The sequence below is a fragment of the Nesoenas mayeri genome, assembly GCF_963082525.1.
Source record: "Nesoenas mayeri genome assembly, chromosome: 5".
Taxonomy (NCBI): Eukaryota; Metazoa; Chordata; class Aves; order Columbiformes; family Columbidae; genus Nesoenas; species Nesoenas mayeri.
Window position 1 is genome coordinate 65,385,050 of NC_137548.1, and position 15,048 is coordinate 65,400,097.

Sequence of the window (15,048 nt, forward strand, 5' to 3'; positions counted from 1 at the left end):
TAGAGAAATGTCAAGTGATTCCTTTAACACTTCGGAATACAGTTTCTGCAAATCATAAACTACTCATTGTGTACAGAACACAGATCAAAGCGAATCAAGGAACACAACCTACCACTGTTAGTCAAGCTTGTTTGCATCTGCTTCCATAAAGTTTATTTTATATGTGATTCTGTAAAGCACAAGGGACTAGAAAAACCAGAACTTGTTTACAAGGACTAGAGTGGTTAGCCAAAGAGGAGTGCAAATGAAGAATCACTGCAAACTTCTTAGGGTTGACCATTGAGGCATTCTGCACATGGTCCCCATCAACCCTTCTTCGCTCATTTAAGAGGTTGGGCAAGATGGGCTGCGGAACAGCACAAAATGTAAAAAAGCAGGAAATTCTGTCCACAGTGAATGACGGGAGAGGAGAGAAAGGGCCAAAATAACTACAAGAAGGTCTGAATTTAAGACAAAATGCTGAGAAGTAGAGATACTTCACAGTTAATCCAGGACACATCACGAAGTCCAGACTCAACCTCAGTCAGCAAAAGTGTTTGAGGCTGATGGGGCTCTAAGCTGACTTTAGGGATCCAAAGCTACCAAAACAGCCTTGAGATAAGCACTGTGGACTCTACTGAGAAATGTGATCTGAATATGAATACATATGTGATATGAATATGAATATCTGAATACTTTGGAATGTCACAGTAACAAGGCAGGGAAATACACAAGGAATTAAGTCCCACCGCACACACTGGATCTGCAGGCATTTTTTGATAATTAAAGAGTAATTTTTTGAAGACTGTACATATCTGTACTTAGTCTGGTATCATCAAAATTTGGCAGCATGGTAAGAGCCCTGATCAGGGGCTTATAATAGCACTGTGGGCTATTTGTGCTGCAGAAAGAAAAATTCCACCTTGATGCTGGAAAGCACCTAAAGGACCTAAAATGTATAAGCTGCATTACTGTAGAGTGTGCACACTGAAATTCATGCACCTACAGAAGTGTGCAAGTCATTCCAGAGGCAAAAGCCTAAGCTGAATCATGGCTGTTCCAAAGTCTAGCGAGAAATCTTCTTTTAATCACTTTATGGTTTCATGATCGTTATTCAGCTAATCTGTTACCCACAAGAGGTGCAGCTGTTATCTGTGACATCAGTTGGAGTTTCTACTACACATCTACATTCTTTGTAATCTTCAAAATCTTGGCAGAGAGGAGACACTGTGTGAAGGAGGGAAAGCTTAGCTGGGCAGTTGCAATTCCAGGAGTCTAAAACCCAGCTCAGTGTGGGAACAAGTTATGGAGAGACTGCTTGAAGTGATGGACAATTAAAAAAAAAATACAATAAAATCACAGCAAGAATTCTCCAGCACCCCCGTAGTTTTATATAGTGACTACAAATGGAGATTTTAGGATTTAAGAATCTTTGAGAAGGGAATACCTGTCCCTAGCACAGCATGATCACCATCAGTGATTGCAGATCCTTAGCATCTTCACTGTATAAATCCATTTAAAAAGACCATGTCTAAGGATGGGGCTTCGTTTTCAGGTTAGCAAGGAATTCTTTAAGCTACGTTTCATATTGTCAAAATGCAATTTTAAATTGTAATTTTTAATGACAGCTTTAATTCTATACTAGTGTTATGAATGCTTTTGTATCTTTGCAGTATTTGAAAATGTAACGTACACCTATAAAACTGCTGTACACGACGGTTTCACCATAAATTTCATCCACAGTGGTTACCTGGGATACGTTTTCTAAACATCATTTACCAACAAAAAGGGAAAGTACGTTTCAGCTGAGATTTCAAATCACGATCATAAAGCACACGCTGCTGGGGCTTGAGTTTGTGACTAAATACTGATAACGCACCGGGGTTGATAAGACATCAGGGTTGATGAGGCTATTGACAAGCAACACTTGCGTAGCCTCAAGGAGGGGACAAAGCCAGGACAGTGACCTCAATTGACCAAAGGGACATTCCAGGCCATGCGACGTCAGGGTCAGGAATAAAAGCTGAGGTGGCTTCGTAGGAAACTGCTGGAGGTCTCTCTACGTGTGGGAGGTGGTGAGTGATCGCCTTGGCATCGCTTGTTTTGGTCATCTCTTCCTTGTTCCTTCGCTCATTGAACTCTCTTTATCTTTACCTATGTGTTTTTAGCTCGCTTTTGCTCCTCCTATTCTCTGCAGTGCTCAGCCCACCACACCTACCCAACCTTTCTTGCCTTCCTTGCTGGAGCTATAGGATTCCTTCAGAGGAAGAAAATGCAGCCTTAAACATCCAGGCTATTGAGTTCTTCACACACAAGTAGAAGGATGTGTATGATTTGATGATATAACGTCCTCCCCAAAACTAAGTTAGCAAAGAGACCCAGTCACCAAATCTCACCTGACATCTTGACACATCTAATTATTTGTCCTGTGAAGCACTGAAGATGTCAGATAATTAACTCAAAGTTTGCCTCAGCAGCTGCCAAACCCAACTGCTACTCCAGAATACTTTAACGAAAGGATAAGTCAAAGTTGGTGCTGAGAACAATAGAAATCTGATTCCTTAATAACTCAGCAGTTAAGTATCTTCTAAGCCAAAAGGTACCATACATCCCGACATACATCATGCACTGGCATAAAAGGGTATAGTATGCTGAGTCATGTTGGGGTTTCAGAAAAATTCTGGTGCTCTTCAATGATTAATTAGAGGTTGAAATGCCTTTTTTTCTTTTGGTTCAGAACACTTGGATTTTATTGGTTTGTGCATTTCAAAAATGAACTTTAAAAAATATAATTATTTAAAAAAAAGAAAAGAAAGCAGGATACTTCCTCAGGTAAGAGAATAACTGAAGAATGAGGAAATAAATTTCTGTCTCAAAAGGCAAACAGCCGCCGGCAGTTCACTTTAAATATCTGCAAAATGTAACTCTGATCAATGTGCCAATTACACAACTTAGATGAGATATTTGGTTTTTTTAACAGACAGAAACAAACTGACTGAATTCTAATTCGGTCTCATTGATTGTTTTTACAAGTCAGCTGCGTGAAGATTAGATACATATTTCACCTACCTTTCACACTGGGATGGGGAAACAAGAAGCAAAGACTGTCAAAAGTTTAAATTATCCGTATTAATCTTCCATTACACTTCCTGTGCTGATTACAGTCCTAAGCAGTAATCCAGGTTGCTCCTTTAAAAATCAATTTTAAACAACTGATTGACTTACCTTCTGCTGACAGCCCCTGTATGTTAATCCCCTTGGCAGCCAAGAAACTCAGGCATGCGTCTATGTTTTCAATCTGTTCGAGAACAAACAAACAAAAAAAGAGACACAAAAAGAAAACGCATTGTAATAATTGTTTGCTTTCATCTCTCGCCACCCTTTATTGCACCCGGTCTTTATATCACATAAAAAGTCCCGTTGCTCGTTATGTGGAGACCATAATATGAAACCTCCTCAGTTACTACGGTCCTAAATTGATTGAGTGTTACGTGGGTTGGGACTTTCTGTTATTTGCACTTGCCTGAAGCAAGTTAGTTAATACTTGAACCACAAAAGGCAATCACTACATATCTTGCTAAAGGGTCAAGGATGTTACGCCAGGATTCTTAACCTACAGCAAGTATAACAAACACGAAACTGAAAATAAACACGGAGGCCGCATTTGCTTGAGAAGGCAGATTGCCACTTGCTCTGAAGTTGACAGCTGGCAAAAGTTTCCAGCCACAAAAGCGGTCAAATATAAAAACCGTAACTGGAAACCCCAGCTGGAATCCAAAAAACATTCCCTCGCGACATCCTCCGCATGTCAGAAATGACAGGCAGCTCCGGTCGTCACCGCGGGGCAAATCCTGCCCTTCTGAGAGGTGGCGCAACGGCAGTAAATTGCACGGGATAAAATGAATTTTGACCAGGTAGGGTCTTCTGCGCATCAGGTCTGTTAGTGACTACAGCTGCTCTATACAGACTGGACTCAAATCTTGCCTAAGAGAGAACTCCAGAAAGCTTAGACAGGTTAAGCACTTCTTCCCCCATATCTCAACATGACAATAGAGATCTTGCAGTAATGTTTTCCCACCAAGCTACCATCAAAGCTCTGCTGTGGTACCCAGAAGGTGCAGAGGGACACCAGCCCCCCCAGACCAAAGCGCTTCTCTGCAGAAGCCTAAGCCCACGCACCATGAGAAGCTGCGAGGAACAACATTTTGGGAACTAACACGTGTTTCATATGAAGGCTTTTGGATAATACCACTCACAGTATCACAGTATGTTTGGGATTGGAAGGGACCTCAAAAGATCATCTAGTCCAATCCCCCCAATACCACTGAGTAATCTTCACTCTTCTCGTGGTAATCAGTAAGTGATAAAATAGAGTCTCCGTGTTTGAACATCTTGCAGATGTTAATTTATTAATTCCCAAAACATCGCAAGCAAACACTGCTTGCACTGCATAGATCAAAAAGGAGGCATACACCAATCCCCACACTTGCTATCACCTCACTGCCTTTTCTTCTGTGAAGTTTGGAGCCTGATATCAAAAAGGAATGTAAAAGATGCAGCTTCCCTCTCAGGTCCTGTGGTGTTATGGGGCTGAACCGCAAGCCCTGCGCTTCCCATCCATTTCCTACTAATTAAAAAGTACAAGGGAGGCTGCCAGAAAACCACCACCATGGATTTCTCTCAAGGTAATTTCAATTATTGTCTATAAATACAACAATACAAACACTATCTTCTATCATGCGGGAAAAAAAAAGTTATTGGCATTACCTGTGATTTCAACAATCATAAACACCGATATACTCAAAACTTCTATCAACCACATTATATTTTGAGGTATACTGTATCAAAATATATAGACTTGAGCATACTATATACTTCTAAACCCAGACCAATGCCAAAGAACACATTTCCTGTAATGTTCAGACCCTGAAGCTTGTAGCACGGTGCAGTTCAAAGGTTCATTTATTGACAGTTCAACAGGACACAACAGTCAATCTCCACTTGTTTCCTCCCTCAGTGCTCAAGAACACTTTCACGTTTTTAACATGGCCCTTTTATTGAGAGGATTTGGGACTTAACTGGAAAGCCAAAGTTCATCTTTGCAAGAATAAACACCACACCAGAGCATCAATCAGTTTCTTCTGCCTGCACTTAACAAGTCTGCATCATTCCAAGAACACCTTCAGTCTCCCACAGCTGTGAGTAGATGCGTCCCCTCCTAGACTGGCCGAGTCTGTGTATCACTTAAACCCTTTAAGCAGATGTGAAAGGACTGGATTTGCCAAAGGGGAGTATTTTCTTCTTCACTCTGAGCTACAATTGTTTTTTTGGCTGACAATTCCGATTTCTTGTTTGCTTTGCCAGCAACGTTCAAAGCAGCAGAGGCAAAGCAGGAATGATGGCAGTTGGATGCTCTTGTTTCCCACCTACTCTGAATAGCAGAAAGCAGTGCAAAAGGAGGAGGAAAACCAAGGACAGACAGTGATTATCTCACTCGGATACATTGCTGGCAGTGTCCAAAACTGAGCCTTGTGTGTTACACTTCCTGGCCAAAAGCATCAAATGAATTTGCAATTTTGAACCGTTGCACATAAACCATTTCACTTACGCTCAACTAGCAAAGCGCCTTATCAGTCCCACGCCCTATGTTAGAGTTATTTATTCTGAAATGTCCCTAAATGTCAATCGAGGACGGCACAGCCCGCACCCAAGGGGCTGCCCACCTCTGAAGGCTCCTCCTCCTTTCTTATAATTAGGAGATTATACAATAAAATAAAAGCCCTATAGAATTACACTTCTGTTCAGAAACACCACATCAAGTGTCGCAGCTCCCATTGTCATATTCACAGGAGCAAAATGCATGTTTCGGTCAGCTACCTGAGAACTCCCTCTGAACATGCACCTCTGGGTGGCATCTCCTACCCAGCAAGACGGGAGCAGAAGGTGCCATGGCTAAGAACTATTGCACACGCATAATCTTCAAGAACCAAACCAGCAGCTGTTGCTTTGTTACACCAGCAAGACCATCAGCCTCTTGCTGGAAAAGCAGCATGAAAAGCTGGTGGTGCGTAGTTACTGATTTCTAAGTATTCTTGTCAATGACATCCTTGCACATCACCCTTTTCAATTCCCACCAGACCTGCACGCTCCTCATTCCTTCCCAGTGTCTACATCCACAAAACTCAAGCACACACAAGTTTAACACTGAATTCCTACGTGTGGATCAAAATACATTTATTTAATTCTCATTCCGCTATTGCTTTCCCAGGTGTTTCATTCAGATTTCCCTCAAAAGCACCTTGCAGTAATTATGCATCTCCAACACTGGCCACCACACCCAAGTTGTTGCACTTGTCATATAACAGCAATTGACATTTCTGTTCTTGTCGGTGCTAGAAAGAAAAAGAGCTGGAAACATGCCCTGGCCTGTATGAGCAGAATAAGACACACCAGAAAAAGAAGGAAGAAAAAACAAATCCTCAGCTTGTAGCCTGTAAAAAGAGACCCATACGTGGGCACCGATATATGTGGAATGTCGACTATATTAGACAAAGACTCGAATATGGAAACTCTACAGCCAAAGCTGTCCATCCTATTCTGCCAAGGCAAATACACAAGGTAAATTAGAACTAGTGTTGCCCTTGTGACAGACATGTTTTTCTCAAACAAAAATCAGAATTAAACTTACTGTAGGTTCCTTCACTTAGAAACCACAGGAAATTTCTCATGTTATGATGCAAGACCCCTGCTCCCAACTTCTACAGTGATAGATGTGGCGTTTTTATGAGCTTATCCAGAAAAATCACTGCTTATATTGAAAACAGTGCTTTCCATTTAATTTGAGGCTCCCTGTTATGGCCAGTATATTAGTTTTCAAAGGAGAAAAGGGAGATTGATTTCATGTGAAAGTTTCTAAAGCTTCACAAAACTCTTATGCAATATTCCAACAGACTTCACATACAATGAGGAAACAAGGGAAGAGCCCAACACAAGCTGTTTAAGGCAAAATGTATTCCTTGTCCGTATTTTCAGATCAAGCTTTTACACTCAGTATTATTACTTCAAAGTGTAGGAAGAGCCTTAAAATCTTAAGCCATGACATGGACAATTCATAAAAGCCTGAAGTTTTGGGCAAGAGGGGCTCTCCTCTTAAATAATGTCTCATTTACACTATTTCCTAAGTATAATTCTACATAAGAAACATCAAGGTAAAATTGCAAATGCCATTTTCCCCAGAAGAATACAAATAAAAACAATTATCACTTTGTTTAAAATACATCTTCATTTATAGTTATCCAAAATGTATCTTCTTTGAAATAAAATAATACATTGCTCCAAGTGTTCATGCACTGCTCCCGACTATTTGGATTAAAACATCTCTCGAAATTAAGTTTCAGGATTTTGTTGGAACCTAGTGGATGTCTTAGAACTGAAATAACCTGTAAAACAAAGGCAAATAAAGCTCATCCAAATTCTGAAGCCAAGTTGTAACAGATCTAGCCATAGAAATAAAAATCTGTTGTTACAGGTACACTTCTTACGACTATGTGAAGAGTTGAACTTCTCTGTTACAATTTCATTATTTGGGGTTTTTAAAGAAAAGGACAATTTGGGCACTGTGACCCTGGTAAAACCTTGGCTGTCCTGTGCCTGGGCTCTTCCTCTGGAAATATTGGGACAGATATTCAATATACACTCACAACATGAGTAATATAAATAGAAATGGGGGCAGCAAGCACCACAGAGAAAGCTCCAATTCATGATGGCCAAGATTTCTAATCGCAACAAGAAGCATCCAAAGGGTGTTCTTGTATTATGAACTTTCCTAGTTTATTTTGAAATTCACTTTTATTTATTCAAAACTGAAACTTTCCTATGGGGGGGGGGAAAAAAAAAGAGGCTAATTTATTTGAAAAATATTCCTGGAAATATTGTTTCTGGATCAGCTTCTCAGGATCAGGCCGTAAGTATATTTGAAAAGTTGAAGTGGATAATTTGTGCGCAATTTGAAAGCTTGAGATGTTCTAAATGATGATTAGTTAAGCAACAAGAAGTTCAACTTTGCAAAACAAATGTCAACAGAGTATCCTGCCTCTGGAGAATCATTAATTTAAGCTACAGATGAAACGCTTTGCTGGTCTCAATAGACACTTGACTAGATTTTAGCACATATCACACTAATTGTACGATATTGGCACTAAATCTCTGCTTATGTATAACTGAAGACAGGAGCAGACAGGGAAAAACTGTGGCTCTGATCAGAAAATACATAAAGAGGAGGGTGGCGAGTCCCAGGAATTCCTCATTTCCACCTTGAATTCTACGTAAAACAATATTTTTAAAAGAGCATAAATGTTTAAAAGGAAGGACTGACACTAAGACCACTCAATGCAGTAAGTGCTGGCTTTTGTACACTGTTGTATGTCCTCAAATACTACCCTGTTTCCCTGAAAGTAAGACCTACCCCAAAAATAAGCCCTAGCATGATTTTTCAGGATTTTTGAGGATGCTCGAAATAAAAGCCCTACTCCAAAAATAAGCCCTAGTTACACTTAATAAATAAGTAAATTTAAATAGTGTCCAGGAAGCTATACATGTAAAAAAGTAAGCATCTTTTGGAGCAAAAATTAATATAAGACCGTGTCTTATTTTCAGGGAAACGGCTCAAGTATGGAAAGCTCTGGGTGTCACTAACTTGAATTTGCAGCAGGAATCCAAAATTTAACCAGAACATTTTATCACAAACAGCTTTTACCTCAGGAAAAGGTTTTGCATTAATAATATTGGACTCTATTAACTGATTGCTTACAAAAATAAAATAACCTAACAATCAAAAACTAATTTTAAGTAACGCAAGTAAATTGGAGATTTGTAATTATTGAGGGTAGAATGACAGTAAACCAGCGTATGAGCTCGTTTCGTTTATTCAGATTGAAGAAGTGGGAATGGTCATGTCATGGCTGTGTCATTTGAAGGACCTCTTGCAATATACTGACAGTTGTTCGTTTCTAAAATAGCCCCTTGGGACGGGAGGTGCGGCCGCAGCCCATTCCCAGGCCCAGCGCACCCTCCGACTTGGCCGACGTGCAGAATTATGTCCCGGGGCCCAAGGGTCACAGTGTCACCTGTTCCCGACTGATTTATTCTGGTGGCTGGAGGGACACATGTGCCCCCTCCTTCCTTGCACCTGGATCCTGCATAACATCTCCTACTGAAATTCTCCTGTGTAATTGCTTGCAACAAGCGCAACTGTACTGTTCAAATATGTAAAAATCATCCTACGTAAAAAGCAAAGAATAAAATTTTCTGGATATGTATTACTAATTACTAATAAAATAGTTATTATCACACAGTTCCAGCGTATAAACAAGGGTTGGAAATCAAAGATTTAAGACAAGACACAAAAAGTTTATTCCTCTGAGCTGTATAATCCTTTGTAAAAGCTATGGTCTGTTTCAGATGCTCAAGAGTGAAGAGCTGATTAGTACCTATTCTGTAAAAAGAAACAAAGACCTGGGCACTAGAAGAAGTTGCCATACAAACAGCTTTAATTCTTATATCACAAACCTGACAGAGAAATTTAACAGAGTCTTGGTAAATATGATGTTTCACTGTATTGCTTACCACAAGTGGTAAGCATAATAGCAAAACAGCAGTCTGGATCTCTGGAAAGAAGTAGAGACAGTAAAATGAATTTTTTCTAGGAGCAATAGTCATTGTAAAGTGAGGAAGAAAGACATCTAAGTACAAGAATCCTGGCATATCACCTCTATAGTAAATCACCCTTGTCTACATGACAACACGGCTTCATACATGACCAACAGAAACACAGGACACTTGGAGAAAATGCTTTGAGCATTCCTAAACTCAATACTTGGCCAAGTGCCTCCACAAGCAGTTGAAGGGGCTAAACTGGTATTTGCAACTGGCCAGGGTGGGATGGCTCCGGGTAATGTCTTCCCCTCCAGCTGTGGGGAAACATACCATGGATTTGGGCCAAAAGATACCCATTTGTTAGCACAGTAATGTTAAACAGATTAAATTTCTAAACATACACTGGCAATAGAGACAAACTCCCCAGGCAAAGCAAGGGGAAGTCCTACCAAAACATGGAAAAGCGCCCTTTACAACATTTCTCAGCGCAACCTCGCAATAGGATTATTTGAGAATATATGACTATATTTAACCACTGGGATACGTTTCCAAGATCCTACACCAGGAATTTGCAGAGGGAAAAGAATGCTTGTGATGCTTTTGATCATGCCGGCGGAGCTGCTCCTGAATTAGCAGCAGAGTCCTCCTTGGCTTTGGGGAACGGGCAGCACAGCAACCAGACCCCAGCCCCACCAACGCGGAGGGTTTGGAGCAACAGCCTTCCAAATTTATTGTGGTCAGCTATGGCGACATTTAGATAACACCGGATGTATAGAAATGCTTAATGTGTATCGAGGAGCGGGTTAAACTGGATGTCTGCTCTTGAAGAGCAAAGATAGAATTGTTTTCCATGAGAAAAATACAAATAGCTAAGAGTATTTATTTTTACAGCAGTCATACAGAACACATCCGCTCACCCACTTAGCGGATGTGACCCCACATAGTTAACTGCTCAGGTGATACAGATCATTTCATCTCATTTTATTCCTGACATCCAACTCATTAACGTTACCCTCTAAGTACGGGCCATATCACAGCAGCATTCACATTTATTATCTCAATTCTTTGAGAACAATGACACAGATATATGTATAGCATCCAACATACAAATAGTAATGAAGATTTTCAACAAAAAAAGGATTCATAAAGCAGGGGATGGAGCTGGCAAGGGTCTATGCTGAGGAGGGAAGTGGCCACTGGGCTATAACAACTAAATTAAAAATCCCAGTGCTGCTCAATTTAAAACCAGGATGCCTATCAGGCTGGAAAATTTTCATACAAATGATTCTTTGACTTTGTGTGTTACATACATTACGGAACAGTTCATGGTCAGAATACAAGAAATCAGTCAAATATTAAAATAATAGTCAAATGGCCATCACTGGAGTAAGGCTTCTTTGCAAATGAAGTCATCATATTGGAGATATGGCCTTCATCTCAACTTTCACAAAGTCCTTGGGAAGAAATTCAGGCTCTGACCCAGGCAGCACTGTAGGATTATCTACGTTTGCAAGACAAACAGTAGTAGAAAGACTGAACAGTGTTATTTTACTACTACAGTTTAATATCTGCATCAGAAAGGGATGATTCTTGAAAAACTTCCGGTCAACACATAAAAAAAATAAATACCTCCTCTTTGTTCTTTGATAACATAGATACTTACATACACAAAGTGATCACGCTTTAAAACAATAAAATCCAACCGCAAACCCACACGAGAACCACGGTTATTTCCTACTCTATTTATAGGAGGGAGCTGTGGTGTTGGGTCAGCCTGCATTCCTTCCTGTTGCTCCAAATTCTTGCCTTGGGTGTCCCACAACTTCCTCAGGCTTAGCAGGGGAAGATGAGAGTCTGCTTCATCCACCTACAGACTCCGCCATCCTCCTCCCTTCACCATCGACTATCGCTTCCCAGACAAAAAATAAATCTATTTTCTCATTAGTCTCTTCTCATGCTATTTTTCCTTAAATATATAGAGAGATATGTCTTCTTTCTTTCCACCGCCACATTCAGTATTTCTTACCTTTCCATTTAAGGTGGCAAAACCCCTCTGCCCCTCCTATGAGCCACACTGCTGCTACTTCTTTTACCCCTTCGTCCAGTTCCATCTTCAGTTGTGTTGCCTGTGTCTGCCAACATATCCCTTCTCTGGCAATTATCTCCTCTCTTCTTTGTCTTCAAACTCATATTTATAAAATTAACTTTCTTTACTCAGCTCTCTCCCCAGTCACTTCTAGTCTAGCTGGTGTGGATCTTTTCCTTTCCCTCACCTTGCTCTCCACTTTAATGCTCTGATCTTTCAAACATCTTGTCCTTTGCCGCCTTCTTAAATCATCTAATCTTTACCATTTTATCATCTGTTACGATTTATCACTTGCATGTAATAGGTAACATAACAACCTCCCTCTCTCCCCTCCTTGCAGTGCTATGCAAAAACCATACATGAATGTACAAAACAAAGTGCTCAGCTCTCACACTCCGCTAAAATGTCACTGTGAAACTTCCTTCAAAAACTGTATTTTACACAGGCAGAACACAGCCCCTACAGAGCAAGATTTCTACAGACTGCCATTACAGCCAGACTTGGTATACAACATATAGCAACTCACCTAAGCGCTCTATTTGCTGTTTGCTTATCATTTTACAAATATAAGTGATATGAACCTTTTACAATAGGTAACTATTGTAATTATTGCAAAGGTACCCACATGAATAAGAACAATTTTTCACCACCTAGAAGGGAATAGACTAGACAGTACCTCCTATATAGTCCATTATCCTACGGAATGCCAAAAGTTGAGCTCTAATATCACCCCCAAAACAAGAGGCAAATTGGAAGAAAGAAAGAGATCCCTGTGTTTCTATAAATAAATAATGAAGATAGACCTACTTGGGTTTATTGACCTCAGTCTTTTATTTTCAGGAGTGTGTAGGAGATGAAACCAGTCTTATTTTACCCTTCCCCGTCCTGTTCTCAAGAACCATACCAATATTTTCCTGTGCTTCATTCTAAAAGCCTAAATGCAGTTGTGGTGACTGTCTCCAAACCTCCTTGGTCCCAGAGCCTCTTCTCCATACAACATCCTCTATCAACCACAGGATTTTCTGCATGTCAGCTGGAACTAATCATCGCAATGACAGGCTTTTGTTTAGGGGAATTTCTACAGTACAAAACCACAGAGGTTTGGAAAAAACCAACCACCAAACCTGAAACAGGTCTTATGCAGAGGATAAGATACAGAAGAGTCTATAATAGATTTTATAAAAGCCAGCCAACTCGTATCTGGAGGAAAGGAAGAGAAGGATATGCCTCACAGCCGAGAAACCCAGACAAGACGACGAGGGGGAATATGTTCTCATCTAAGTGATTTTTCATGGAGCCAGTGGGGGTCCTTGTCATGTCATTTCTGGCATTGGGACGAGGTTGATAAGCACGGATGGTCTCAAATGGTTCCGCAATACTAAACTTAATTTGACAAGGCTTATTAGCGCTGGCTTGGAGCCTGACAGACCCAAGCTGCCTCTAATGCTCAGTTTGGGTAAATTTGTACGATGCTCTCCAACACTGCAGCAATGAGAACAACAACGCAAAGAGACCTGATCTGGCTCTGCGTTGAGTTTGCTCAGGTTTGGCGGGTTTTACTGCCCTAGGGTTGTGCCACATGGAAGCAAATACACTTGCTTCCACACCCCCTTTAGTGGGCTTGGGAGACACAGATTTGCTCCAGCTGTGCTGATACATCTGGCTGGACGTGATCTGGCTCTCCACAATTCAGGTCACGAGTCTCTGCTCATGGCATTGTGAGTCTACAAATGAGATAAGTGCCACAGGGGGACAGATGATGGGAGAAGGCTTCCCTCTAAACTCTGTTGTATTTCTATTTAATGAGCCAAGCTAGATTTTCATTTATATTGCCTTTTTTTTTTTTAATTCAAATCTACTCAGCTGTGATGCTCACGTTACAGATGCTACAATATAGATACAGACATCTGTAACCAAAAATAATTTGAAAACAAGACTAGACATGACCTGGTTGAGTGTCTGAGCTGACCAGGTAGCCTTGCCTCTGCCACTTCTCCGAAGCAGAAGTACCAGACACAAACACCAGGTCTCACACGCTGAGGAGTGGTTGTAAGCTGTATTCAGAGGAGAATGCATTAAAATGCAAAGGGTGAAGAATGTCATCTCTCAAAAAAAACCCCAACCAAAAATACCCCAAAAACCCCACAAACCCAAACAAAAAAAACCCCAAACCCCTATATTATAGAAAACCAGGTTAGAAGGGACCACAGGATCATCTGTTCCAATATTTCTTGGCCAAAGCACAGTCTAGACAAGATGGCCCAGCACCCTGTCCAGCTGAATCTTAGGTGTTCAATGTGTACCACCTGCTTTTTTTCAAGAATGCAGGAGATCTCGAGAAGGGTTGTCTCCTTAAAGACCGCAAAGCAACCCTGTGAACACCACCTCTATGAAGATACTTATGTTCTTGCCTTAGAATCTTTACTGTAAGACGATAAAGAGTTCTGTGAGCATGCAGAGTTAATAACAACAAGCCATAAGCATAATCCTTGTTCTTCTCACATGAGGAAAGCTGCTGGGGATGCCTCATGAGATGGGGACACATCCTACTGAATGAGCAACCAGAGCAACACCAGAGGAGGAGGCACAGAGCAAACCCTTATTTTCCAGTACTCTTCACAATTCCTGACCCAGCACGTGCCCTCACTATGCGCCTGGTTATAACCAGATCTGACTTCTATAATATAAGCAACCTATAGCATGCATCCAACAGAAGAACACTGCTCCTTCATTGGGAGTAATGACTTAAAGTGACTTTTAGCTACGATGTCCTGGAATTTGTTACAGACTCCGGTCCTCAATGAAATTCAGTTCTTGGCATACACTTGTGAAACATTAAATTATAGTAATTGTCAAAATTTCCTCTATTATTTATACTCCAGACAGCTGCTGTGGCTATAGCAAGAATAGCACAACCTCTTCAAAGCACTAAAAAGTAGCAATGATAAATCTTTTGGACATCTTCATTTTATGGAGCAAGATTGATAACTTCCAAGGAAAGACCCAAAAAGCCAAAGCGGAACAGCAGAACGCAGTGTGGTTTCTGACTTAAGATGGCAAACTCTCACCAAATCCTTAACTACGCGGGTGCTCGTGCTCAAGTTGCAGGCGTGGAGGTCGGGACAGTTGGGAACAGCCACAGAAATGAAAAACATCAACACGGCTTCACCCACAGAACACATGTCCCACAGTGAGAATTTGCAAGGCAAAGAGAAGGCTTCAGAATTTACACTGCAAAATGAGTTTTGTTCACAAAATACAGAAGGAAATAACCTTCTTTAAAAGGTCAGAAATTTTAAACACTCTTAGGATGCGTTATAAAAACTGGT

General features: G+C 40.7%; 1 protein-coding gene across 4 annotated transcripts in view; it reads right to left on the bottom strand.

Moving 5' to 3' along the window:
* NAV2 (neuron navigator 2) overlaps window positions 1-15,048 on the bottom strand; it is a gene marked incomplete at both ends in the record, with an annotated part of 363,557 nt that overhangs the window by 131,162 nt on the left and 217,347 nt on the right. For all 4 annotated transcript variants that reach the window (XM_080345864.1, XM_080345863.1, XM_080345862.1 and 1 more), the window contains one exon: window positions 3,205-3,277. In XM_080345864.1, the coding sequence (XP_080201990.1) occupies window positions 3,205-3,277 (73 nt within the window). The remainder of the gene's footprint in view (window positions 1-3,204; window positions 3,278-15,048) is intronic.